Source organism: Oncorhynchus masou, unplaced genomic scaffold (assembly GCF_036934945.1).
Source record: "Oncorhynchus masou masou isolate Uvic2021 unplaced genomic scaffold, UVic_Omas_1.1 unplaced_scaffold_712, whole genome shotgun sequence".
Taxonomy (NCBI): domain Eukaryota; kingdom Metazoa; phylum Chordata; class Actinopteri; order Salmoniformes; family Salmonidae; genus Oncorhynchus; species Oncorhynchus masou.
The window spans coordinates 46,624-74,476 of record NW_027013587.1 but is presented as its reverse complement, the minus strand read 5'-3'; the positions used below and the strand labels follow the sequence as shown (position 1 = coordinate 74,476).

Below are 27,853 nucleotides of genomic sequence, written 5' to 3'. Positions count from 1 at the left end.
TTGTAAGGAATGGGGTGAGTTTACGTTAATAATGAGGGCGCAACTTTGAGGAAAAAACAGGCTTATATTGCTGACAATATGTAAACTATATTTTTATTCTACAAATGTTTTTTTTTGAAAACCAATACATTTGCACAATGAGCACTTGTTCAAATCGCTCAAATACATCGTTGTTGGTTAGCTAGCATGCTAGTTAATTTTAGCCATATTAGCGTAGATGAGACATCAGTCAAAACAAGACATGGTATCGAGAACAAGACGGAACTATGGCAACTTCTTGTCATTGTTGCTATGACGTTCAGAATCATAACAACTCATGGCCTTCTGCCCCATCGACTTGCGCACATCCTTTTCGTGACAATCAAATTTTATTAGTCACATGCGCTGAATACAACAGGTGCAGACTTTACAGTGAACTGCTTATTTATGAGCCCCTAACCAACAATGCTGTTCAAAAAAAAAAAAAAAAGACAACCCTTCTATACACTATATATACAAAAGTATGTGGACACCCCTTCAAATTAGTGCATCCGGCTATTTAAGTCACATCCGTTTAAAAATCGAGCACACAGCCATGCAACCTCCATAGACAAAGTAGTAAAATAGTCTTACTGATGAGCTCGGTGACTTTCAATGTGGCATCATCGTCATAGGACGCCACATTTCAACTAACTGTAAATGCTGTTACTGAGAAGTGGAGACTTCTTGGAGCAAAGATGTCTCAGCCACAGAGTGGTAGGCCACACAAGCTCACAGAACAGGACCGCAGAGTGCTGAAGTGTGAGAAAAAACAATTAGCCTGTTCTCGGTTGCAACACTCACTACCGAGTTCCAAATCACCTCTGGAAGCAACATCAGCACAATAAATGTTAGTCGGGAGCTTCACGAAATGGGTTTCCATGGCCGAGCAGCCGCACACAAGCCTAAGATCACCATGCGCAATACCAAGCATCGGGCAGAGTGGTGTAAAGTTCGCTACTAATATTAACGCTACAGCATACAATGACATTCTAGACGATTCTGTGCTTCCAACTTTGTGGCAACAGTTTGGGGAAGGCATTTTCCTGTATCAGCATGACAATGTCCCCGTGCACAAAGTGAGGTCCATACAGAAATGGTTTGTTCAGATCAGTGTGGAAGAACTTGACTGGCCTGCACAGAGCCCTGACTTCAACCCAATCGAACACCTTTGGGATGAATTGGAACACAGACTGCGAGCCAGGCCTAAACGCCCAACATCAGTACCCGACATCACTAATGCTCTTGTGGCTGAATGGAAGCAAGTCCCCGCAGCAATGTTCCAACATCTAGTGGAAAGCCTTCCCAGAAGAGGTGGAGGCTGTTTTAGCAGCAAAGTTGGGACCAACTCCATATTAAAGCCAATGATTTTGGAATGAGATGTTAGATGAGCAGGTGTCCACATACACTACATGACTAAAAGTATGTTTTAGATAAAACAAAATTTCTCAACACTAATAATTTGTCCGACTTTGCTGCCCTCCTCTGGTGGAAATTAGAACTACAGTCTATTCTATTGGTTCTTTGTCTACAGATCATCACCACAGATTCTATCTGCATCCCAAATGACACCATATTCCCTATATATAGTGCACTAGTTTTAACCAGGACCTGGTATTTAGGGAATAGGGTACCATTTTGGATGCAGGAAATCCTATGTGGTTGGCTAGTCCTTGCTTTGGTCCATTCTATTCATTCGGGGTCTCGAGATGGTCAGCACAAAGAGGAATTTATCCTAATGTGAATGGCTAGTCCTCGTGTTCCTCCACCCTGCTAGCATCAACTCCTTCTCTTCTTCATCACTGATACTAATAGAATCCTCTTCACTCTTCACCCCTGCAGCCAGGTTTTCCCCTGTCCCAGTCCCAGGGTTTGGTAGCGAGCTGCTGTGACTTTTCCTCTGATGGGCTCGGAGGTTCTGGGTTCGCACGTAGCTCTTTCCACACTCCTCACAGCTGTAGGGTCTCTCTCCAGTGTGGGTTCTGAATCAATCAAAACATCAATTCATGAATGAATCAGTGCATCACACATGTATTTAATAAAAACCCTTTTAAACACCAGTTGTTGTGCCAAAGTGCTTTACCTGAAGTGAGCGACGAGGGCCTTAGCTTTGGCGAAGCTCCTCCAACAGACAGAACAGTCGTGTTTCTCATCGCTATAATAATAGTAATAATAATAATGACAACAACAACAACAACAACAATAATAATAATAATTGATAATAATGACAACAACAATAATAATAATAATAATAGTAATAATAATAATAATAATAAATGCATTTTATGTGTAGACCACTTTTTATGACACACAGAAATCACAAAGGTTACGTTTACACAGGCAGCCTAATTCTGATCTTTTGCCCAATTATTTGGCAAACGAGCTGGGTCCGTAATTCACAACACCTCTCAGAGTAGAAGTACTGATCTAGGATCAGTTTAGCCTTTTTTAGATCGTAATGAATAAGATTATATGGACAGGTCCTAGATCAGCACTTCTACTCTGAGAAGTTTTGTGGCCCAGATCTGATGTGCATCAGCAACAGCAGTAGAAATGCCTTTTTTTTAAAGGGCTAAAACATATATATATATATATATATATATATATGTGTGACTAATACTACAAGATAGGCAGACTAAAAAGGAGCCAGCAAAGACTAAACAGCAGAACATCTAAACTTAACATAGAACCGACCTGTGTGTTCGCTCGTGTTCGCTCAGTCGCCCTTTCTGGGTGTAGCTCCTCCCACACACAGAGCAGGAGTAAGGTTTTTCTCCGGTGTGCGTCAGCAGGTGTCTCTTCATAGCTCCCGAGTGAGCGAACCTCTTCCCACAGTCGGGGCAAGGGTAAGGTTTTTCTCTCGTGTGCACTTTCTGGTGGTCGCGTAGGGCTGTTCTTTCACGGAACCGTTTCCCACACACGGAGCAAGGGTACGGCTTTTCTCCTGTGTGGATCTTCATGTGTTTTTGTAGAGCTGATAGCTTCTTACAGTCTCTTCCACATTCTGGGCAGCAGTGGGACTTCCTGGCTTCGCTGTCAGATCTGTGTTCGGAACTCTCTCCTGTCGAGTCAGATTATTTACAGTATTTAGGGTTGTGTCCGAATTGGCAACCTATTCCCTTGGTGGTGCACTAGGGCCCATAGAGCTCTGGTCAAAAGTAGCACACTGCGAAGGGAATAGGCTGCCATTTGGAACACACGTTCAAAGTGAATTCTAAAAGGGGTCACAACAACATATCAATGAAAAGGAATCAAAGAACGTCATGTGGAATTCCATATTAGAACTCATCATTTTAACAGGCGCTCAGTGGAGACAACGACCTGAGTGTCTCTTCTGGTGTCGCCGCAGGTTAGAGATGTTGGCAAAGTCTTTCCCACATCTAAAGCAGTGGTGAGACTTGGTGTTGTTGTGATCCTCCCGGTGTTGTTCAGGTTCTCCCGGTGTTGTTGTGATCCTCCCGTCGGTGTTGTTGTGATCCTCCCGGTGTTGTTCAGGTTCTCCTGGTGTTGTTGTGATCCTCCCGTCGGTGTTGTTGTGATCCTCCCGGTGTTGTCCAGGTTCTCCTGATGCGGAGGGACTCTCCTCGCTGTCAGAAGGACGGCTGGCACGCTGTCCTGTGTTGATGAAACAGTATGGGGGGGGGGGGGGTTGGATGACGAGTGAATCATCCACATTCTAACGGTCAACATTCTATCACTTACTGATACGATGACGAGTGAATCATCCACATTCTAACGGTCAACATTCTATCACTTACTGATACGATGACGATCCCAACCAATTTCTTCTCCGTCTGAATTGATCAGACCACCAATTCCCTCTTCTTCCTCATCGTCATCTTCGACTTGGTTCTCAAACTTTTCAGAAACTGACTTCGGGCCCTGCAATGCTGAAGATCCAGGACCTGATGATTCAGCCAATACATCAACAACCATCTAGTTCACTATGAAGGACTCAGCCAATACATCAACAACCATCTAGTTCACTATGTAGGACTCAGCCAATACATCAACAACCATCTAGTTCACTATGTAGGACTCAGCCAATACATCAACAACCATCTAGTTCACTATGTAGGACTCAGCCAATACATCAACAACCATCTAGTTCACTATGTAGGACTCAGCCAATACATCAACAACCATCTAGTTCACTATGAAGGATTCAGCCAATACATCAACAACCATCTAGTTCACTATGTAGGATTCAGCCAATACATCAACAACCATCTAGTTCACTATGAAGGATTCAGCCAATACATCAACAATAATATTTTACTTACTGAGGTAATCCCAATTAACTTCTTCTCCTTCTGAATTTATCAAACCACCAACTTCTTCCTCCTCCTCCTCCTCCTCCTCCTCCTCCTCTTCTTTACTATCGATATATATGGTAGATGTTTGACTGCAGCCTTCACCGTGGCCTGGGTCAGGACCCAGAGAGCTTTCATCTTTGACCACGGTTCCCTAAATGGCAGAGGAGTCACACAGTACGTTGAGTTAAGAGACTGTTTAGTTTAAAAAAAATGTATTCCATCCTACTCTGATGAAATATGTGTATTTTTAAGCAATAAGGCACGAGGGGGTATAGCCGCGGTGTATTGGCCATATACCACAAACCTCCAAGGTGCCTTATTGCTGTTATAAACTGGTTATCAACGTAATTAGAGCCCAAAAATGTAATGTGTTGTCATACCCGTGGTATACGGTCTGATATACCACTGCTGTCAGCCAATCAGCACTCAGGGCTTGAATCACCCAGTTTATAATGTCAGATATACCACGGCTGTCAGCCAATCAGCATTCAGGGCTCGAACCACCCAGTTTATAATGTCAGATATACCACGGCTGTCAACCAATCAGCATTCAGGGCTCGAACCACCCAGTTTATAATGTCAGATATACCACGGCTGTCAGCCAATCAGCTTTCAGGGCTCAAACCACCCAGTTTATAAAATGCTTTTATCCTCTGGCATTTATTTGTACTTTTAAACTGTGCAAATATTGTAGCCAAAAATCAATCAATTAATTATGTTAGTGATGTCCTATTCCCCCATCTGGTTTGAAAATCCCACAGGTAGTCTGATGATTTACCAGAGCATCACCACCAGCAGTCTGAAATCCTCCAGTAACAGCAGCAGACCCCTCTCCAGTGTGGGACGACCTCAGGAGCCGACCCCTCTTCATGTTAGCAGACCCTTTATCTCCAGTGTGGGACTGTCTGTGTTTCCTCAGGTTTGCTGTTGAGTTGAAGCTCTCCCCACAGACAGAGCACTGGTAAGGTCTCTCCCCGGTGTGCATCCTGCGATGGACCTGTTGATAGAAGAATTTGTATGTTTAAGATAATGACTAAAGTATTCCACCCTGAAACCATATAATTGTATGAAATGTGTTAAGAGTCAAAATGTGTTAGAGTCATAATCCAATAATATGTGTGACTAGACTTTTTAAGACTAGGCCATTGTGTTACTATTTCGCAATATGAGCTGGGTATAGTTGAGACATTCAAGGACAACTGAACTGTCGACTTGTAATAACGGTGAAACTAATAACTGGAAAGAGGCCTCCCCACCCTAGGGAGGAGAAAAACTGTTAGAAACGGTTTGCAGAAGATAATGAAACATGTTGCAGAAGTGTGATAAACTATGTATGTGAACTGTGGAAAAATACAGCCCACCTAAAGCGAGGTGGAGTTTCTACTGATGTGAGTTCATTTGTGTGTGTGCTATTAAAAGACTGTGTTCTCATTTTGAAGACAGAGCGCTCTCTGAATAAAGTATTGATCTATTGCAGGCTGAGACTCTGTCTATTTCTTTGAACTGGAGCTTTACAACCTTCAGGAATTAGACAGAGATACAAAACAGTTCAGTTAGAACATTGGGATAGAAATTCTCATGACACCTGTCAAGTCAGAATTTAATTAAAGAGCTGGGTCACAACTCACCTTACATTATTTCTATCCCTTTAATGATGTAAGGGGAAAAGGGGGAATGTGGAGATAACTAGTGAACTACGTCGGTTGACATAATCCGCCTCTACCCTCCGTTCTATTGGCGAACGTGCAATCACTGGAGAATAAAATGGATGAGCTCCGTTTCGAGACTGCCATATCAACGGGACCTGGAATATCCTATGCTCCTTGGAGTCGTGGCTGAACAAAGATATAGATTGTATACATCTAGCTGGTTTTTCTATGCATCGACAGGACAGAATGGCAGCGTCAGCTAAGCTCAAAGGGGGAGGTGTCTCTTAACAACAGCTGGTTTGTTCGATCTCTAGAATTAAGGTTCTGCTCACCCGAGTTAGAATACCTCATGATAAGCTGTAGACCACACTATTTACCAATATAGGGCCATAAACAAGAAAACAAAAATGCTCATCCAGAGAAGGCGCTCCTAGTGGCCGGTGATTTTAAAAAGCAGGGAAACTGAAATCTGTTTAAGCTAATTTCTACCATCACCTTTCCTCCACACACAGAAACGCATACAAATTACCCTCCATTTGGCAAATCTGACCATAACTCTATCCTCCTGATTCCTGCTTAGAAGCAAACACTCAAACAGGAAGTACCAGTGATGCAGCTCAATACGAAAGTGGTCCGATGAAGCGGATGATAAGCTACAGGACTGTTTCTCTTCAGCACAGACTGGAACATGTTCCAGGATTGAGGAGTTCACCACATCAGTCGCCAGCTTCATTAACAAGTGCATCGACGACATCGTCCCCACAGTGACGGTACGTACATATCCCAACCAGAAGCCATGGATTACAGGCAACATCCGCACTGAGCTAAAGGCTAGAGCTTTGCTTCCAAGGAGCAGGACACTAATCCGGATGCTGATAAGAAATTTTGCATCCGACTGCAAGGCACTACAGAGGGTAGCGCGTACGGCCAAGTACATCACTGGGGCCAAGCTCCCAGCCATCCAGGACCTCTATACCAGGCGGAAAGCCCTAAACATTGTCAAAGACTCAAGTCATAGACTGCTCTCTGTGCTAATGCACGGCAAGCGGTACCGATGCACCAAGTCTGGAAACAACAGGACCATGAACAGCCTCTACCGCCCCAAGCCATAAGACTGCTGAACAGCCTCTACCCCCCCCCCAAGCCATTAGACTGCTGAACAGCCTCTACCCCCCCAAGCCATCAGACTGCTGAACAGCCTCTACCCCCCCAAGCCATCAGACTGCTGAACAGCCTCTACCCCCCCAAGCCATCAGACTGCTGAACAGCCCCTACCCCCCCAAGCCATCAGACTGCTGAACAGCCTCTACCCCCAAGCCATCAGACTGCTGAACAGCCTCTACCCCCCCAAGCCATAAGCCCATGAACAGCCTCTACCCCCAAGCCATCAGACTGCTGAACTGCCTCTACCCCCCAAGCCACCAGACTGCTGAACAGCTTCTACCCCCAAGCCACCAGACTGCTGAACAGCTTCTACCCCCAAGCCATCAGACTGCTGAACAGCCTCTACCCCCCAAGACATAAGCCCATGAACAGCCTCTACCCCCAAGCCATCAGACTGCTGAACAGCTTCTACCCCACAAAGCCATCAGACTGCTTAACAGCCTCTACCCCCCAAGCCATCAGACTGCTGAACAGCCTCTACCCCCCAAGCCATCAGACTGCTGAACAGCTTCTACCCCCCAAGCCATCAGACTGCTGAACAGCCTCTACCCCCCCAAGCCATCAGACTGCTGAACAGCCTCTACCCCCCAAGCCATCAGACTGCTGAACAGCCTCTACCCCCCCAAGCCATCAGACTGCTGAACAGCCTCTACCCCCAAAGCCATCAGACTGCTGAACAGCCCCTACCCCCCAAGCCATCAGACTGCTTAACAGCCTCTACCCCCAAGCCATAAGACCATGAACAGCCTCTACCCCCCCCCAAGCCATCAGACTGCTGAACAGCCTCCACCCCCTAAGCCATAAGACCATGAACAGCCTCTACCCCCCCAAGCCATCAGACTGCTGAACAGCCTCTACCCCCCAAGCCATCAGACCATGAACAGCCTCTACCCCCCAAGCCATCAGACCATGAACAGCCTCTACCCCCCAAGCCATCAGACCATGAACAGCCTCTACCCCCCAAGCCATCAGACCATGAACAGCCTCTACCCCCCCCAAGCCATCAGACCATGAACAGCCTCTACCCCCCCAAGCCATCAGACTAATTAATAGTTTATCTATCATATCAACCTCACATCTACCTCACATCTACCTCACATCAACCTCACATCAACCTCACATCTACCTCACATCTACCTCACATCTACCCTGGGGCGGCTGGGTAGCTTAGTAGTTAGAGCATTGGACTAGTTACTCATTGTGTATATTGTCTACACCTGTTCTTTACAAAGCATGTGACAAATTAAATTTAACATTGTGGGGAAGTGTGGTAATAATGGCTAAAGGACCTTGAGGGAGGATGCGTAGGAGAACCTCATCCCACAGACATCGCAAGATTGAGGTTTCTCTCCTGTATGTGTCCGCTGGTGGTCCTTCAGACGCTCAAATCGAGGGAAACGCCGTCCACACACGGAGCAGGAGTAAGGTTTCTCTCCAGTGTGTACCTTCTGGTGTTTTAACAGATTCCCTCGCTGGATGAACCTCTTCCCACAGACAGAGCAGTGGTAAGGTTTCTCCCCTGTGTGCGTCAGAAGGTGTCTCTGTAGGGTGATACCCCCTGTGGAGAAACCTCTACCGCACACAGAGCAGCGGAAGGGTTTCTCTCCACTGTGTGTGCGGAGATGTGCAACTAGCTTCGATGGTTTAGGGAACTCCTTTCCACACACCGAGCAGAGGTGAGGCTTCTTGGTTCTGTATCGTTTCATCTGGATTTTTTGGTGTTGTTCAGGTTCTGTTGATGTAGAGGGAATCTCACCGCTAACAAAGACTGGGACAGGGCTTTTTCCTGTGTGGAAAAGCGAAAAGGTTAAACAATGGATCTGCGTCCCCAAATTAAACCCTATTCCCTACATAGAGCCCTAAGGGCCAAAGTGTAGAGCAGGTTAAACAAATACTTAGCCGCTATGCTAAAACTAGCTGACCGACTAACTAATACAGAGGCTGTGTACCAAATAGTACCATATTCCCTATAGGGCTCTGGTCAAAAGTAGTGCAGGGAATTGGGTGCCATTTTGAAGAGCTCAATCAAAATGATCTTTCTGCCTCTTACTAGAAAGAGAAACGTGACCAACTTCCTCTCCGTCGGAATTGATCAAACCACCAACTTCCTCATCCTCTTCTTCTCTCGCCTCCTTCCCCTCCTCTTCTTTCTCCAGTTCTTCAACTATAATTTTCAGTCCCAGAGTTTCACCCAGGGACTCTTTGGGTTTGGGTCTCGATCGGTCACCAGGGTCCTAGAATGGAAATTTAATTCAATATTAGTTTTTTTTAAACAAGATAGGAATAACAAAGCTCTTGGCCCTAACTACCTATGTAGGTTCCCTAGATGACAGAATATTGACGTCTCCTCTTGAAACACTTGAAACACTGTCAGTCATAATTTAAATGGAACCCTATTCCCAAGGCCCAGGCTATTGCGATTTGGGACGTGGCTACAATTGTCTCCCACCTTGCCGCGGTCTCGCTCCACCTGTCCACCATCTCCTGTGTGAGTCTGCTGGTGTTCTCTCAGGGGACCAGGCCGTGAGAAGCCCTTCCCACACACAGAGCAAGGGAATGGTTTCTCTCCTGTGTGAGACCTAAATCAAATCAAACTTTATTTAAAAGTGTATTTAAAATCACAACACTTAACAATGAAATATAGGAGATTTTAAAAAAACAACAGAAGGCAATAAAAGAGATTAATAAAGGAACATCAAATAAAAGAGATGACAAAAATAATAGTGAAATCATCGATTCAAGTCCATACTAACCTCTGGTGATCCCTGAGTCCTGAGGGTGTGAAGAAGCTCTTCCCACACACAGAGCAGCGGTGAAGTCTCTCTGCGGTGTGCTTCAGCTGGTGGGCCCTAAGATAAGATAAAAGTAGATAAAAAAAACAACAACAAAAAACTTCTGACTACTTGAAATGACCCTGTAAACCGTATAATTGATACATAAAAACCATAGGTTACACCTCAGGTTTCTCTGCTGGGTGTAGCTTCTCCCACACTCGGAGCAGCGGTACGGTCTCTCTCCCGTGTGCAGCAGTTGGTGTCTCTTCAGGCTGATCAGTTATAAAGATATGTTAGTTAGAGGTAGTTTAAGTTTTATTACACCACAGAGCAGCCAGTCAAAACAAACCAATGAACTCCACGAGCAAATGGCATGTGCCAACCTAAATACATATATAATATACTTAAAGAGGACGGACGAGGATCGTGTTCACTAGGAACCAAAAGGATGCACACGGCCGTAACAGAGAAGGGATGAATTGTTCAATATGAAGCGCTAGTTTTCGTTCTCCTTTGCAAAAACATTTTGCTATGGTGTGCACTAGAATCTAGGTGTGCACTAATTAATACAACACTGGTCTACACTGATAACAACAACACACCTAATCATCTGGGAGAAGGTGTTCCCACAGTCGGGGCAGGAGTAAGGTTTCTCTCCGGTGTGGACGATCTGGTGGAGCGTCAGGCTCCCCTTCTGGGCGAAGCTCTTCCCACACACTGAGCAGGAGTAAGGCTTCTCTCCAGTGTGGATTCTCATATGGACTTGTAGCTTGTATGCAATGGGAAACTCCTTTCCACACACAAGGCAGGAGTGGACTCTTCTGTGACAGCTGTGATGCTGTTTATGTTGTTGTTGTTTATGCTCTACGGCTGCAGGGAGACTCTCCTCAGTAGTCTCAGAGTGGTGGTTGTTAGAACTGTGTTCTGTGTGGATGAGGAAAATAGTTTGGGTTAAATATACTAAACCATAACTAACTAACTAACTTAACATGAGAGCTGAAGGTCAAAGGGTAATGAGTCATTTAAAAGAAGGTCAAAGGGTAATGAGTAATTTTAAAAAAAGGTCAAAGGGTAATGAGTCATTTTAAAAAAGGTCAAAGGGTAATGAGTCATTTTAAAAAAGGTCAAAGGGTAATGAGTCATTTTAAAAAAGGTCAAAGGGTAATGAGTCATTAAAAAAAAGCTAGAATCTACAGTTGCTACATCCATTTTTGGACTTAAAATTAAAAAAGGAACTCTATGGCCATTTTTTGACCTCAACATTGTTGTCCAGATCACGTTATGAACCTGTAGCCCTGCAGATCAAAAGCTAGGTATTATTTTTTTGTATCCGGATTTTACCATCAGTGGCATATTTGGGGGTAATCACGTTTTTTTTTTAAACTACAACGAGCTTCAGGGAGGAGTGAGGTTGATTTCCTGATCTCTACTTCCCCCTGCTCCGCCCCCTCGAATGCGGGGAAAATGTGTGTGTTCCTAGTTAAACAGCCTGGAGATTGTAATCCTGAAGATCATAAAAAAATAGCTGTATTTACTAGTCTCCTATAGCATTCAATAGGCTACAAGCGTGCTATGGTAATCTCCCAACATCTTGTTCATATTTTCGTCGTCATGGTAGACTTCGATCACGTTACCTTGGTATCGGCTCCATCTATCAGCTGGGTTTACTAATGATAGAGAACACACAATCCTAACAACAAATCTGATTGGTCTTTTCTCCCCCCCCCTTTCAGAAAATACCGCCTGCCGACCACAGCCTACTGTTTCTTCCTAGCGTGGATACTTCAAGGAAAAAGACTTGGGGGGGGGGGAAACAAGAGTGGCTTCACCTGCCTTGGTGGTTGGGCGCATTCTCCTGGTGGTCAGTCCACTACAGAGGTTTCATCCAGGTTGATGAGGAATATCTATCTCCTAATGGTCAGTCCACTACAGAGGTTTCATCCAGGTTGATGAGGAATATCTATCTCCTAATGGTCAGTCCACTACGGAGGTTTCATCCAGGTTGATGAGGAATATCTATCTCCTGGTGGTCAGTCCACTACAGAGGTTTCATCCAGGTTGATGAGGAATATCTATCTCCTGGTGGTCAGTCCACTACAGAGGTTTCATCCAGGTTGATGAGGAATATCTATCTCCTAATGGTCAGTCCACTACAGAGGTTTCATCCAGGTTGATGAGGAATATCTATCTCCTGGTGGTCAGTCCACTACAGAGGTTTCATCCAGGTTGATGAGGAATATCTATCTCCTGATGGTCAGTCCACTACAGAGGTTTCATCCAGGTTGACGAGGAATATCTATCTCCTAATGGTCAGTCCACTACAGAGGTTTCATCCAGGTTGATGAGGAATATCTATCTCCTGGTGGTCAGTCCACTACAGAGGTTTCATCCAGGTTGATGAGGAATATCTATCTCCTGATGGTCAGTCCACTACAGAGGTTTCATCCAGGTTGATGAGGAATATCTATCTCCTGGTGGTCAGTCCACTACAGAGGTTTCATCCAGGTTGACGAGGAATATCTATCTCCTAATGGTCAGTCCACTACAGAGGTTTCATCCAGGTTGATGAGGAATATCTATCTCCTAATGGTCAGTCCACTACAGAGGCTTCATCCAGGTTGATGAGGAATGTCGATCTCCTGATGGTCACTATAGAGGCTACATCCAGGTTGATGAGGAATGTCGATCTCCTGATGGTCACTATAGAGGCTACATCCAGGTTGATGAGGAATGTCGATCTCCTGATGGTCACTATAGAGGCTTCATCCAGGTTGATGAGGAATATCGATGGTCAGTACAGGGGCTTCATCCAGGTCCTCTGGATGAACTGTAATACATGTGCAATCATTTTTTCAAATGGTATCTGAGTTGTTTAAAAACATATTAAATGTAATCCTAAAGTAGAACGGGATAAGACCAGGAGTTTATATTCACTCACTGCACCAGCTGTATGTTCTTAGCCTCGTCGTTCAGCCACGACTCGGTGAGACATAAGATATTACAGTTTTTAATGTGCCGTTGGTAGGATATACGTGCTTTCAGTTCGTCCCATTTCATTTCCCAGCGATTGAACGTCAGCTAGCAGAACAGAAGGCAAAGGGCTAATTAGCCACTCGTCGCATGATCCTCGCTCGGCACCCTGATCTTTTGCCTCAAAATCTCTGCTTCCTTCTCCAGTAAATCACGGGGATTGAGTCCTGGTCGGGTGTCTGCAGAATATCCATTGCGTCTGACTCATTGAAGTAGAACTCCTCGTCCAATTTGAGGTGAATAATCCCAGTTCTGATGTCCAGAAGCTCTTTTCGGTCACAAGAGAGGGTGGCAACAACATTATGTACAAAACATGTTACGAACAATGCGAAAAAAAAGAACAAAAAAATAGCGTGATTGGTTGAAAGCCGATAATAAGGCAGCCCTACCCTCATTCTCCTGGTTCCAAAAAATAAATAACAATAAGGAGGGGTCTTGGGTCTGTATCTTCCTGGTATCCAATAAGGAGGGGTCTTGGGTCTGTATCTTCCTGGTATCCAATAAGGAGGGGACTTGGGTTTGTATCTTCCTGGTATCCAATAAGGAGGGGACTTGGGTTTGTATCTTCCTGGTATCCAATAAGGAGGGGTCTTGGGTCTGTATCTTCCTGGTATCCAATAAGGAGGGGTCTTGGGTTTGTATCTTCCTGGTATCCAATAAGGAGGGGTCTTGGGTTTGTATCTTCCTGGTATCCAATAAGGAGGGGACTTGGGTTTGTATCTTCCTGGTATCCAATAAGGAGGGGTCTTCGGTCTGTATCTTCCTGGTATCCAATAAGGAGGGGTCTTCGGTCTGTATCTTCCTGGTATCCAATAAGGAGGGGTCTTCGGTCTGTATCTTCCTGGTATCCAATAAGGAGGGGTCTTCGGTCTGTATCTTCCTGGTATCCAATAAGGAGGGGTCTTCGGTCTGTATCTTCCTGGTATCCAATAAGGAGGGGTCTTGGGTCTGTATCTTCCTGGTATCCAATAAGGAGGGGTCTTGGGTCTGTATCTTCCTGGTATCCAATAAGGAGGGGACTTGGGTCTGTATCTTCCTGGTATCCAATAAGGAGGGGACTTGGGTTTGTATCTTCCTGGTATCCAATAAGGAGGGGACTTGGGTTTGTATCTTCCTGGTATCCAATAAGGAGGGGTCTTGGGTCTGTATCTTCCTGGTATCCAATAAGGAGGGGTCTTGGGTCTGTATCTTCCTGGTATCCAATAAGGAGGGGTCTTGGGTTTGTATCTTCCTGGTATACAATAAGGAGGGGACTTGGGTTTGTATCTTCCTGGTATCCAATAAGGAGGGGTCTTGGGTTTGTATCTTCCTGGTATCCAATAAGGAGGGGACTTGGGTTTGTATCTTCCTGGTATCCAATAAGGAGGGGACTTGGGTTTGTATCTTCCTGGTATCCAATAAGGAGGGGACTTGGGTTTGTATCTTCCTGGTATCCAATAAGGAGGGGACTTGGGTTTGTATCTTCCTGGTATCCAATAAGGAGGGGACTTGGGTTTGTATCTTCCTGGTATCCAATAAGGAGGGGACTTGGGTTTGTATCTTCCTGGTATCCAATAAGGAGGGGACTTGGGTTTGTATCTTCCTGGTATCCAATAAGGAGGGGACGTGGGTTTGTATCTTCCTAATGTCCAATAAGGAGGGGACTTGGGTTTGTATCTTCCTGGTATCCAATAAGGAGGGGTCTTGGGTTTGTATCTTCCTGGTATCCAATAAGGAGGGGACTTGGGTTTGTATCTTCCTGGTATCCAATAAGGAGGGGACTTGGGTTTGTATCTTCCTAATGTCCAATAAGGAGGGGTCTTGGGTTTGTATCTTCCTGGTATCCAATAAGGAGGGGTCTTGGGTTTGTATCTTCCTGGTATCCAATAAGGAGGGGACTTGGGTTTGTATCTTCCTGGTATCCAATAAGGAGGGGACTTGGGTTTGTATCTTCCTAATGTCCAATAAGGAGGGGTCTTGGGTTTGTATCTTCCTGGTATCCAATAAGGAGGGGTCTTGGGTTTGTATCTTCCTGGTATCCAATAAGGAGGGGTCTTGGGTCTGTATCTTCCTGGTATCCAATAAGGAGGGGTCTTGGGTCTGTATCTTCCTGGTATCCAATAAGGAGGGGTCTTGGGTCTGTATCTTCCTGGTATCCAATAAGGAGGGGTCTTGGGTCTGTATCTTCCTGGTATCCAATAAGGAGGGGTCTTGGGTTTGTATCTTCCTGGTATCCAATAAGGAGGGGACTTGGGTTTGTATCTTCCTGGTATCCAATAAGGAGGGGTCTTGGGTCTGTATCTTCCTGGTATCCAATAAGGAGGGGACTTGGGTTTGTATCTTCCTGGTATCCAATAAGGAGGGGACTTGGGTCTGTATCTTCCTGGTATCCAATAAGGAGGGGTCTTGGGTGTGTATCTTCCTGGTATCCAATAAGGAGGGGACTTGGGTTTGTATCTTCCTGGTATCCAATAAGGAGGGGACTTGGGTTTGTATCTTCCTGGTATCCAATAAGGAGGGGACTTGGGTTTGTATCTTCCTGGTATCCAATAAGGAGGGGACTTGGGTTTGTATCTTCCTGGTATCCAATAAGGAGGGGACTTGGGTTTGTATCTTCCTGGTATCCAATAAGGAGGGGACTTGGGTTTGTATCTTCCTGGTATCCAATAAGGAGGGGACTTGGGTTTGTATCTTCCTGGTATCCAATAAGGAGGGGACTTGGGTTTGTATCTTCCTGGTATCCAATAAGGAGGGGACTTGGGTCTGTATCTTCCTGGTATCCAATAAGGAGGGGACTTGGGTTTGTATCTTCCTGATATCCAATAAGGAGGGGTCTTGCAGTGGGTGGAGCATCTCAGATAGAACCAAGTTCTATTTGAGCGCTTTTGGCTACACAGACGCTAGTTCATGTGTTGGAGTGGTGTGGGTGAAATGATTGATTGACATGTAGTGTATGTGTGCATTTTATTGTTGCTCTGCTCGTGCAAAGTGGCCTGAGAGGTTTGCGTGTAACAACTTCCTGTGGAGTTGTGGAGGCAAGCTGTGGAACATTCCTTTAATGATATATACCCAGTGATTCTTGTAGAATATAACTATAAATAAATATTTAAATGAGTTTAGTTCAACTGTCGTACCCCATCAGAACCCAAAATATAAAATTGTTTTGCTCTAATGTTTGTAAACAATGTACATTTTTAGCAAACACTTTTGTAGACTTAAAACTATACATTTTGATATCATAGATGGTCAGTCCTTGCATTCATTGCTCGGTCTATGCATTTGAGAGTGGTTACATTTCTCCAGGCCCGTTCCTCAGCTTTTTACCAAAACAGGGGCGGGGTGTCGTCTTTGTTATTGTTTCAATTAAGGACTCTTGCTTTAATGATTTATATTTTATAGGAGAAGCCCTCCTTACTTCGTTTTATTAGTATTTGGTGTGTAACTAAACCGGTCTGACATAATAAGGTGTGACCATGACATGTGACAGAACATGTACTCATTTTATTAGTAGTTGGTGTGTAACTAAACCGGTCTGACATAATAAGGTGTGACCATGACATGTGACAGAACATGTACTCATTTTATTAGTAGTTGGTGTGTAACTAAACCGGTCTGACATAATAAGGAGTGACCATGACATGTGACAGAACATGTACTCATTTTATTAGTATTTGGTGTGTAACTAAACCGGTCTGACATAATAAGGTGTGACCATGACATGTGACAGAACATGTACTCATTTTATTAGTATTTGGTGTGTAACTAAACCGGTCTGACATAATAAGGAGTGACCATGACATGTGACAGAACATGTACTCACCAAAAACAGGATCCTCCTCCTCCTCCTTCACTATGATCTTCAGTCCTGGTACACCAGCTTCAGCTTGACCCAGGCTCTCTCCAGCATGTGACAGCTGGAGTCCACCACTAGGGGGCAGCGTGACGGTCTCTTCCGCATGCGCCTGCTTCCTGTGTCTCCTCAGACTGGAGGCAGTGAAGAAGTCCTTGTGACAGTAGGGGCAGCGGTAACCTTTTACCCCGGTGTGTGTCCTCTGGTGTGCCCTGAGGAACCCCGGCTGGGTGAAACTCTTCCTGCACTCGGAGCAGCTGTACGGTCTCTCCTCGGAGAAGCTCTGCTGGTGTCTCTTCAGGTCTCCCAGGGAGAGGAACCTTTTACCACAGTCGGGGCAGGGGTGTGGTCTCTCCTTGATGTGTACCTACACCCAGGACCACATTGGAAATAAGTGTAATTAAAAGGAATATTTTTTTTAACTATCAGAGTTTTTGCTTTGGACAATAAGTGCTCAATCTACAAAACTTGACATGCACAATTATTATTTAAAAAAAATGGGGGGGGGGGGTTGTACAAACATTGGCTAATGAATGAAAATACCCTAAATATATTGTTTGACTAAAGTGATCCTTTAGTCAAACCTGGAATCTGTATTTGGTGAAACTGCCATGTCCATTTGGGATATTACAGTAATAAAGAAGTTACTAAACTGCCACGTCCACTTGGGATATTACAGTAATGAAGAAGTTACTAAACTGCCACGTCCAATTGGGATATTACAGTAATGAAGAAGTTACTAAACTGCCACGTCCAATTGGGATATTACAGTAATAAAGAAGTTAATGGAAACACTTTACTTTTCCCTCGGACATCATGTGCGCGAGAACACCATGTGTTTTGTGCGCTAGAACACCATGTGTTTTGTGCGCTAGAACACCATGTGTTTTGTGCGCTAGAACACCATGTGTTTTGTGCGCTAGAACACCATGTGTTTTGTGCGCTAGAACACCATGTGTTTTGTGCGCTAGAACACCATGTGTTTTCTGCGCTGCTGGATCCTCAACGACATTAGCGCCTTGGTGAACAGTCTGGGTGAACAGCCTGGGTGAACAGCCTGGGTGAACAGCCTGGGTGAACAGCCTGGGCGAACAGCCTGGGCGAACAGCCTGGGCGAACAGCCTGGGCGAACAGTCTGGGCGAACAGTCTGGGCGAACAGTCTGGGCGAACAGCCTGGGCGAACAGTCTGGGTGAACAGCCTGGGTGAACAGTCTGGGTGAACAGTCTGGGCGAACAGTCTGGGAGAACAGCCTGGGAGAACAGTCTGGGCGAACAGTCTGGGCGAACAGTCTGGGTGAACAGCCTGGGTGAACAGTCTGGGCGAACAGTCTGGGCGAACAGTCTGGGAGAACAGTCTGGGCGAACAGTGGCACTGTTTCCCCCCTTTACGGATTTCAGCTTTAACATTTTCATTGTCCTCTGGGATTTCTTTTTAAAATGGTTTTAAACTGAACAACAATTTATATAAAGAAATAGGGGATACATCCCAAATGTTCCTGTATTCTATATATAGGATCCCAGTGCGTCCCAAATGGTCAAAAGCTGTGCATATATATATATATATGACCAGAGCTCAATGGTAATAGGATCCCATTTGGGACATACTTTTGACCAGAGCCCAATGGTAATAGGATCCCATTTGGGACATACTTTTGACCAGAGCCCAATGGTAATAGGATCCCATTTGGGACATACTTTTGACCAGAGCCCAATGGTAATAGGATCCCATTTGGGACATACTTTTGACCAGAGCCCAATGGTAATAGGATCCCATTTGGGACATACTTTTGACCAGAGCCCAATGGTAATAGGATCCCATTTGAGACGCACTCAAACCAACTGAACCTACCCTCTGGTGTGACTCCATGTAACCCCGGGCTGAGAAGCGCTGACCACAGTCTGGACAGGAGAAGGGCTTCTCTCCCCTGTGGGTGGTCAGGTGGACACGCAGCTTGTAGAAGGTAGGGAACTGCTCTCCGCACTTCTGACAGGTGTTGGAAGTGTGGTTGTGGTTCTCCTGGTGTTGGACAGGTAGTCCTCCCGGTGTAGAGGGGACGGAGCCGGGAGGAGGGGCAGGACTGTCTCCTGTGGGAATGAGATAGGTTTATGCTGCAATAGTTTGTGTTGGGGGGATAGGGTCAGTCTTATGTCTGGAGTATTTATCCGGGGTCCTGTGTGAATTTAAGTATGCTCCCTCTAATTCTCTCCCTCCCTCCCTCCCCTCCAACTGACATTTACTCCTGAGGTGCTCTGGATAAGAGCGTCTGCTAAATGACTTAAATGTAAATGTAAATGTGCTGACCTGTTGCACCCTCTACAACCACTGTGATTATTATTATTATCTGACCCTGCTGGTCATTTATTAATGTTTGAACATCTTGGCCATGTACTGTTATAATCTCCACCCGGCACAGCCAGAAGAGGACTGGCCACCCCTCAGAGCCCGGTTCCTCTCTAGGTTTCTTTCTAGGTTCCTGCCTTTCTAGGGAGTTTCTCCTAGCCATCGTGCTTTGACATCAGCATTGCTGTTTTGGGGTTTTTGTCTTGATTCTATACAGCACTTTGTGACATCGGCTGATGTAGAAAGGGCTTTATAAATACATTTGATTGATTGATTGATTGGTTAGACCAGAACCATGTGTTTAGACAGCTGGGGCGATTAAGGCTTAGGCATTATGATGCATTTACATGACACTTGAACATTCTATGGAGCCATGTTAGCACATCATTAGCATAACATGGGAAACATTTAAATAATTATATGTCACTATGTCTAGAATTAGAACAATATTACAATTTCAAAGTTGGTCCAACGCTCTAAATATATGTCTCTGGGTTAGACCAGTGGCCACCAGACCTGGGTTCAAATACTATCTGAAATCTTTCAGATACTGTTAGCATTTGCTCTAGTTTGCAAGGAGTACCAGATGGGCGGGATTTGCGTTTTTTTTGCGTCTACTCTTATTGGTTCCATTGGGGAAGACTTCTATTCTTATTGGTTCAATTAAGCCCAATTAATCCCAGATAAAGTATTTGGAATGACTTCAAATACACTAAACAAAAATATAAAACGCAACATGTCAAATTTTGGTCCCATGTTTCACGAGCTGAAATAAAAGATCCCAGAAATTCCCCATAAACAGCTTATATCTCTAACATTTTGTGCATAAATGTGTTTACATCCTGTTAGTGAGCATTTCTCCTTTGCCATGATAATCCATCCACCTGACAGGTGTGGCATATCAAGAAGCTGATTAAAACTTCTTATGGCTGCAGGGGCAGTATTGAGTAGCTTGGATGAAAGGTGCGCAGAGGTGCCCAGAGTAAATGGCATGCTCCTCAGTCCCAGAAGCTAATATATGCATATTACTATTAGTATTGGATAGAAAACACTCTGAAGTTTCTAAAACTGTTTGAATGATGTCTGTGAGTATAACAGAACTCATATGGCAGGCATAAACCTGAGAAGAAATCCAAACAGGAAGTGAGAAATCTGCGGTTGGTCGATTTTCAACCCAGGCCCTATTGAATTCACAGTGGGATATGGATGAAGTTGCACTTCCTAGGGCTTCCACTAGATGTCAACCGTCTTTGGAAACTTGAATGAGGCTTCTACTGTGTTGTGGGCCTGAATAAGAGCTGAATGAGTCAGGTTACTGGCAGAGAGCCATTTCCTGGTCACGCGCATTCCACATGATATCGACCTGCGTTCCATTGCTTCTCTAGACACAAAGGAATTCTCCGGTTGGAACTTTATTGAAGATTTATGATAACAAAATCCTAAAGATTGATTATAATACTTAGTTTGAAATGTTTCTTCGACCTGTAATAACTTTTTGAAGTTTTTGTCCGAAGTTATGCGGGACCTGCACGACCGTTTAGATATGTGTACCTAACGCGCTAGCAAAAGTATCTACTTGGACATAAATAATGGACATTATCAAACAAATCAAGCATTTATTGTGGAACTAGGATTCCTGGGAGTGCATTCTGATGAAGATCATCAAAGGTAAGGGAATATTTATAATGTGATTTCTGGTTTCTGTTGACTCCAACATGGCGGAAAATTGTATTTATTTTCTGAGCGCCGTCTCAGATTATTGCATGGTTTGCTTTTTCCGTAAAGTTTTTTTGAAATCTGACACAGCGGTTGCATTAAGGAGAGGTATATCTATAATTCCATGTGTATAACTTGTATTATCATCTACATTTATGATGACTATTTCTGTTGAATCGATGTGGCTATGCAAAATCACTGGATGTTTTTGGAACTAGTGAAAGTAACGCGCCAATGTTTCAGATATTTTTATAAAAATATGAACTTTATCAAACAAAACATACATGTAATGTGTAACATGAAGTCCTATGAGTGTCATCTGATGAAGATCATCAAAAGGTTAGTGATTATTTTATCTCTATTTGTGCATTGTGACTCCTCTCTTTGACTGGAAAAATGGCTGAGTTTTTCTTTGGCTTGGTGGTGACCTAACATAATCGTTTGTGGTGCTTTCGCTGTGAAGCCTATTTGAAATCGGACACTTGTGGGATTCACAACAAGATTACCTTTAAAACGGTATAAGATACATGTATGTTTGAGGAATTTTAAGTATGAGATTTCTGTTGTTTTGAATTTGGCGCCCTGCACTTTCACTGGCTGTTGTCATATCATCCCGTTAACGGGATTGCAGCCCTAAGAAGTTTTAACTAAACAGCATGATGTGCACCTTGTCTGGGGACAAAAAAAGGCCACTCAAATGTACAGTTTTGTCAAACAATGCCACAGATGTCTCAAGTTTTGAAGGAGTGTGAAATTGGCATGCTGACTGCAGGAATGTCCACCAGATCTGTCCACCAGAGAATTTAATGTAAAGTTTTAGAGAATTTGGCAGTACATCCAACCGGCCTTACAACCGAAGACCACCAGGACCTCCACATCCGGCTTCTTCACCAGCCACCCGGACAGATGATGAAACTGTGGGTTTTGCACAACCAAAGAATTTCTGCATAAACTGTCAGACACCGTCTCAGGGCAGCTAATTTGCTTGTTGTCCTCACCAGGGTCTCGACCTGACTGCTGTTCGGCGTCGAAACCGACTTCAGTGGGTAAATGCTTACCTTCGATGGCCACAGAGTTCCTCTGTCCAGTGTCTGTATTCTTTTGCCCATCTTAATATTTTATTGGCCAGTCTGAGATATGGCTTTTTCTTTGCAACTCTGCCTAGAAGGCCAGCATCCCTGAGTCGCCTCTTCACTGCTGATGTTGAGACTGGTGTTTTGCGGGTACTATTTAATGAAGCTGCAACCAGACACTCTATTGTACTTGTCCTCTTGCTCAGTTGTGCACCGGGGCCTCCCACTCCTCTTTCTATTCTGGTTAGAGCCAGTTTGCACTGTTCTGTGACGGGAGTAGTACACAACGTCGTACGAGATCTTCAGTTTCTTAGCAATTTCTTGCATGGATTAACCTTCAGTTCTCAGAACAAGAATAGACTGACGAGTTTCTGAAGTAAGTTCTTTGTTTCTGGCCATTGTAATCGAACCCACAAATGCTGATGCTCCAGATACTCAACTAGTCTAAAGAAGGCCCGTTTTATTGCTTCTTTAAATCAGAACATCCATTTTCAGCTATGCTAACATAATTGCAAAAGGGTTTTCTAATGATCAATTAGCCATTTCAAATTATTAACTTTGATTAGCTAACACAATGTGCCATTGGAACACAGGAGTGATGGTTGCTGATAATGGGCCTCTGTACGCCTATGTAGATATTCCATTAAAAATCAGAAGTTTCTGACTACAATAGTAATTTACAATATTAACAATGTCTACACTGTATTTCTGATCAATTTGATGTTATTTTAAATGGACAAAAAAAAGTGATTTTCTTTTTTAAAAAACAATTAAATTTCTAAGTGACCCCATTGAACATTATTCAGTATAAAAACACAAAGTCCAGAGGCATATTTACACTGATTGTACAAAACATTAGAAACACCTTCCTAATATTGAGTTGCACCTCGCCCTTTGATCTCAGAAGAGACTAAACTTGCCGTGGGGGCATAGACTCCACAAGGTGTCTAAAGAGTTCCACAGGGATGCTGGCCCATGTCGACTCCACAAGGTGTCTAAAGAGTTCCACAGGGATGCTGGCCCATGTCGACTCCACAAGGTGTCTAAAGAGCTGCACAGGGATGCTGGCCCATGTCGACTCCACAAGGTGTCTAAAGAGTTCCACAGGGATGCTGGCCCATGTCGATTCCACAAGGTGTCTAAAGAGTTCCACAGGGATGCTGGCCCATGTCGACTCCACAAGGTGTCTGAAGAGCTGCACAGGGATGCTGGCCCATGTCGACTCCACAAGGTGTCTAAAGAGCTGCACAGGGATGCTGGCCCATGTTGACTCCACAAGGTGTCTAAAGAGCTGCACAGGGATGCTGGCCCATGTCGACTCCACAAGGTGTCTAAAGAGCTGCACAGGGATGCTGGCCCATGTCGACTCCACAAGGTGTCTGAAGAGTTCCACAGGGATGCTGGCCCATGTCGACTCCACAAGGTGTCTAAAGAGCTGCACAGGGATGCTGGCCCATGTCGACTCCACAAGGTGTCGAAAGCATTCCACAGGGATGCTGGCCCATGTCGACTCCACAAGGTGTTGAAAGCATTCCACAGGGATGCTGGCCCATGTCGACTCCACAAGGTGTTGAAAGCATTCCACAGGGATGCTGGCCCATGTCGACTCCACAAGGTGTTGAAAGCATTCCACAGGGATGCTGGCCCATGTCGACTCCACAAGGTGTTGAAAGCATTCCACAGGGATGCTGGCCCATGTCGACTCCACAAGGTGTCTAAAGAGTTCCACAGGGATGCTGGCCCATGTCGACTCCACAAGGTGTCGACAGCATTCCACAGGGATGCTGGCCCATGTCGACTCCAATGCTTTCCACGGTTGTGTCACGTTGGCTGGATGTCCTTTGGGTGGTGGACAATTCTTGATACACACAGAAAACTGTTAAGTATCAAAAACCCAGAATCGTCGCAGTTCTTGACACAAACTGGTGCGTCTGGCTCACCCTCTGAATGGCACACATACACAATCCATGTCTCGTTTGTCTCAAGGCTTAAAAATCCTTCTTTAACCCGTCTCCTCCCCTTCATCTACACTGATTGGAGTGGATTTAACAAGCGACAGCAATAAGGGATCATAGCTTTCAGCTGGATTCACCTGGTCAGTCTATGTTTATTTTCATCATAGGTACACTTCAACTATGACCATAATTTGCAAATTAATTAATTAAAAATCCTACAATGTGATTTTCTGGATTTTTTTCTCTCATTTTGTCTGTCATAGTTGAAGTGTACCTATGATGAAAATTATAGGCCTCTCATCTTTTTAAGTGGGAGAACTTGCACAATTGGTGGCTGACTAAATACTTTTTTGCCCCACTGTGTGTGTGTGTGTGTGTGTGTGTGTGTGTGTGTGTGTGTGTGTGTGTGTGTGTGTGTGTGTGTGTGTGTGTGTGTGTGTGTGTGTATATATATCATGGAAAGAGCCGGTGTTCTTAATGTTTTGTACACTCAGTGTAAATTGTGGACCTCAAAGGGCCAGCAACTCACTTGAACATGATTTGCATAGTAGCAACATGTCTTCCTAAACCACCCGTCAGTACCTTGAGGTACTACGGCCCTTTATCAATGGGGGCCGGCCTGGGTGATTTATGGAACTTGAACATGATTTGCATAGTAGCAACATGTCTTCCTAAACCACCCGTCAGTACCTTGAGGTACTACGGCCCTTTATCAATGGGGGCCGGCCTGGGTGATTTATGGAACTTGAACATGATTTGCATAGTAGCAACATGTCTTCCTAAACCACCTGTCAGTACCTTGAGCCAGACGGACATCCTCTTGCTCTGGCAGAACATCCACTACAGCCTGAAGTTTAGAATTCTAAAATGAAGCAACAATGAGAAGTTAAAGACAGTTGAAACATAGATGTTGAAAAGTTATTGTACAGCCAGTTGTCTAGGAGTCGTGTCTCAAATAGCACCCTAATCCCTATATTGTGCACTACTTTTTTTTTTACCAGGCACCAGGACCAATCCCTATTCCGTAAATAGTACACTACCTTTGACCAGGGCCCATAGGGCTAAGTAACTGATTATAGCCAGCTCCTGTCAAAAGTAGTGCACTATATAGGGAATACGGTGCCAATTGAAACACAGCCCTAGTCCTCAATTGAGACACAGCCCTAGTCTTCCAATTGAGACACAGCCCGAGTTCTCCAATTGAGACACAGCCCTAGTCATCCAATTGAGATACAGCCCTAGTTCTCCAATTTAGACACAGCCCTAGTTCTTCAATTTAGACACAGCCCTAGTTCTCCAATTTAGACACAGCCCTAGTTCTCCAATTGAGACACAGCCCTAGTTCTTCAATTTAGACACAGCCCTAGTTCTCCAATTTAGACACAGCCCTAGTTCTCCAATTGAGACACAGCCCTAGTTCTTCAATTGAGACACAGCCCTAGTTCTCCAACTGAGACAGCCCTAGTTCTCCAACTGAGACAGCCCTAGTTCTCCAATTGAGACACAGCCCTAGTCATCCAATTGAGATACAGCCCTAGTTCTCCAACTGAGACAGCCCTAGTTCTCCAATTGAGACACAGCCCTAGTCATCCAATTGAGATACAGCCCTAGTTCTCCAACTGAGACAGCCCTAGTTCTCCAATTGAGACACAGCCCTAGTCATCCAATTGAGACACAGCCCTAGTTCTCCAATTGAGACACAGCCCTAGTCATCCAATTGAGATACAGCCCTAGTTCTCCAACTGAGACAGCCCTAGTTTTCCAATTGAGACACAGCCCTAGTCATCCAATTGAGATACAGCCCTAGTTCTCCAACTGAGACAGCCCTAGTTCTCAAATTGAGACACAGCCCTAGTCATCCAATTTAGACACAGCCCTAGTTCTCCAATTGAGACACAGCCCTAGTTCTCCAATTGAGACACAGCCCTAGTTCTTCAATTGAGACACAGCCCTAGTTCTTCAATTGAGACACAGCCCTAGTTCTTCAATTGAGACACAGCCCTAGTTCTTCAATTGAGACACAGCCCTAGTTCTCCAATTGAGACACAGCCCTAGTTCTCCAATTGAGACACAGCCCTAGTTCTTCAATTTAGACACAGCCCTAGTTCTCCAATTGAGACACAGCCCTAGTTCTTCAATTGAGACACAGCCCTAGTTCTTCAATTGAGACACAGCCCTAGTTCTTCAATTGAGACACAGCCCTAGTTCTCCAATTGAGACACAGCCCTAGTTCTCCAATTGAGACACAGCCCTAGTTCTTCAATTTAGACACAGCCCTGGTTCTCCAATTGAGACACAGCCCTAGTTCTTCAATTTAGACACAGCCCTAGTTCTCCAATTGAGACACAGCCCTAGTTCTTCAATTTAGACACAGCCCTGGTTTTCCAATTGAGACACAGCCCTAGTTCTCCAATTGAGACACAGCCCTAGTTCTTCAATTTAGACACAGCCCTGGTTCTCCAATTAAGACACAGCACTAGTCCTCCCCACCTCGTTACTAGTATCGTCCTGTTGGACAAGCAGCTCCGGTTGGTGTGGCAGCACATCTTCAGCAGCTCTTAGTCTTGTCGACCCCTCAGCGTGACCCCTTCCATGTCTCAACAAGGCTCCTGATTGGTAGAAGCTCTTCCCACAGTCAGGTGCAAGGCAGCGGTAGGGCTTCTCCCCCGTGTGGCTCTTCTGGTGTATCCTAAAGGAGGACTGCTGAGAGAAGCTCTTCCCACACACGGTGCAGTGGAACGGCTTCTCTCCCGTGTGGGTCTTCATGTGTGGGTCCCGGGACTGTTTTGTAGTGAAGAGTCGGCCACACACAGAGCAAGGGAAAGACTTCTTAGTGGATGATGTTGTGTTGTCGAGGTTGTTCTGTTGTACTACAGGGACATCAGACTCACACCACGCTCCTCTCTCTTCCTCTGAAACCTTTGAGGCCAGTGTTAAACGGTGATGGAGATAATCGTGGTTTTCCAACACCATCTCCCGCTGGCTCAACAGTGAGCTCTGGTCACCATGGTTACAGTCAGCTCCAGCGTTGTGGCGAAGAGGAGACAGACTGGACACTTGGTCTACAGACTCCTGCAGCAGAGAACAGCACAGGCTAGGCTTCACCCTTACAGGTAAACAATTTAAACAAATTCAGCACTTGGTTCAGTCTACTACGCTGGACCCGGAGTTAGGAACGTCACTACACTGCTGTGCTGTATCGTCTCCTGCCGGATACTAAAGTTTTTAAAAAATCCTCAAATCAAGAAGTTGTTGCTGTTTTTGTTCATATTGCGAAACAACACAGTTAACGCTAGACACATAAAAGGGTGACTATATGATTAGCTAAAAAACGACATTGTTATTACAACCAACAATTCAACTGACAGCAGATACTAGTTGGCATCGGCGACAAGCCAGTAAGCTAGCTACATGAAATCTTTACACTCATATATATTGAAAGAAAGCGGTTTCTCCCACCCCGACAAGTTTCCTCTCACCTCATCCATGCTGTGTTGTTTAAGATGGTCCACCGGGCAGGAATATCACAGGGATGACACACGGAACATCAGCAGGTCGGGAAAGTTGTCATGTCAACCAGGACAGGGCCATGGCTAACGGTAGCTAAACCTGTTAACCTGTTAGTCTTTCGATGTTGCCCAGGACACAATATGACGGTGATCTCCAAAAGTCGCCGTTCAACGAAGTCCCGTGGCCGATGAACGTAAGACACAAGCGAAGTTCATAGCTGAATAGTTGTATTAGCAAACGGGAAGACAAGAAGCTACAATCGGCCAACTATAAACTTGCTAGCTTAACAGTAAAAAGACTGAAGTAAACGATAAATCACAAGCGGTAGTTGATTACTCTCGTCTAGATGGTCACGTCTGACGACACCGAGGCGGAAGTCGGAAGAAAAACAACAACCAGTTTGTTTCATATTCTGAGCTTCTTCTTTTTTTAAAGAGCACTACTATATACAATGGACGTGGTGGTGAGTAGATAACA

At 44.8% G+C, this 27,853-nt stretch overlaps 1 protein-coding gene across 2 annotated transcripts; it reads right to left on the bottom strand.

Annotated features, from left to right (window-relative positions):
- Positions 1-76: 76 nt before the first annotated feature.
- LOC135537110 (zinc finger protein 850-like) lies at positions 77-27,853 on the bottom strand. 2 transcript variants are annotated; one of them, XM_064963304.1, is made up of 18 exons: positions 27,346-27,853; positions 26,357-26,938; positions 24,665-24,728; positions 18,631-18,866; positions 16,751-17,147; positions 10,524-10,845; positions 10,104-10,193; positions 9,901-9,996; positions 9,597-9,726; positions 9,198-9,381; positions 8,437-8,933; positions 5,113-5,331; positions 4,302-4,485; positions 3,777-3,923; positions 3,340-3,633; positions 2,713-3,079; positions 2,102-2,173; positions 77-2,000 (listed from the first exon to the last, which is right to left on the bottom strand). In XM_064963304.1, the coding sequence occupies exons 1-18, from the start codon at positions 27,352-27,354 to the stop codon at positions 1,754-1,756; spliced, it is 4,137 nt and encodes a 1,378-aa protein (XP_064819376.1). In that variant the 5' UTR covers positions 27,355-27,853; the 3' UTR covers positions 77-1,753. The 2 variants fall into 2 exon arrangements, with proteins under 2 accessions (XP_064819376.1, XP_064819377.1); XM_064963305.1 differs by having other exon boundaries at positions 3,777-3,908.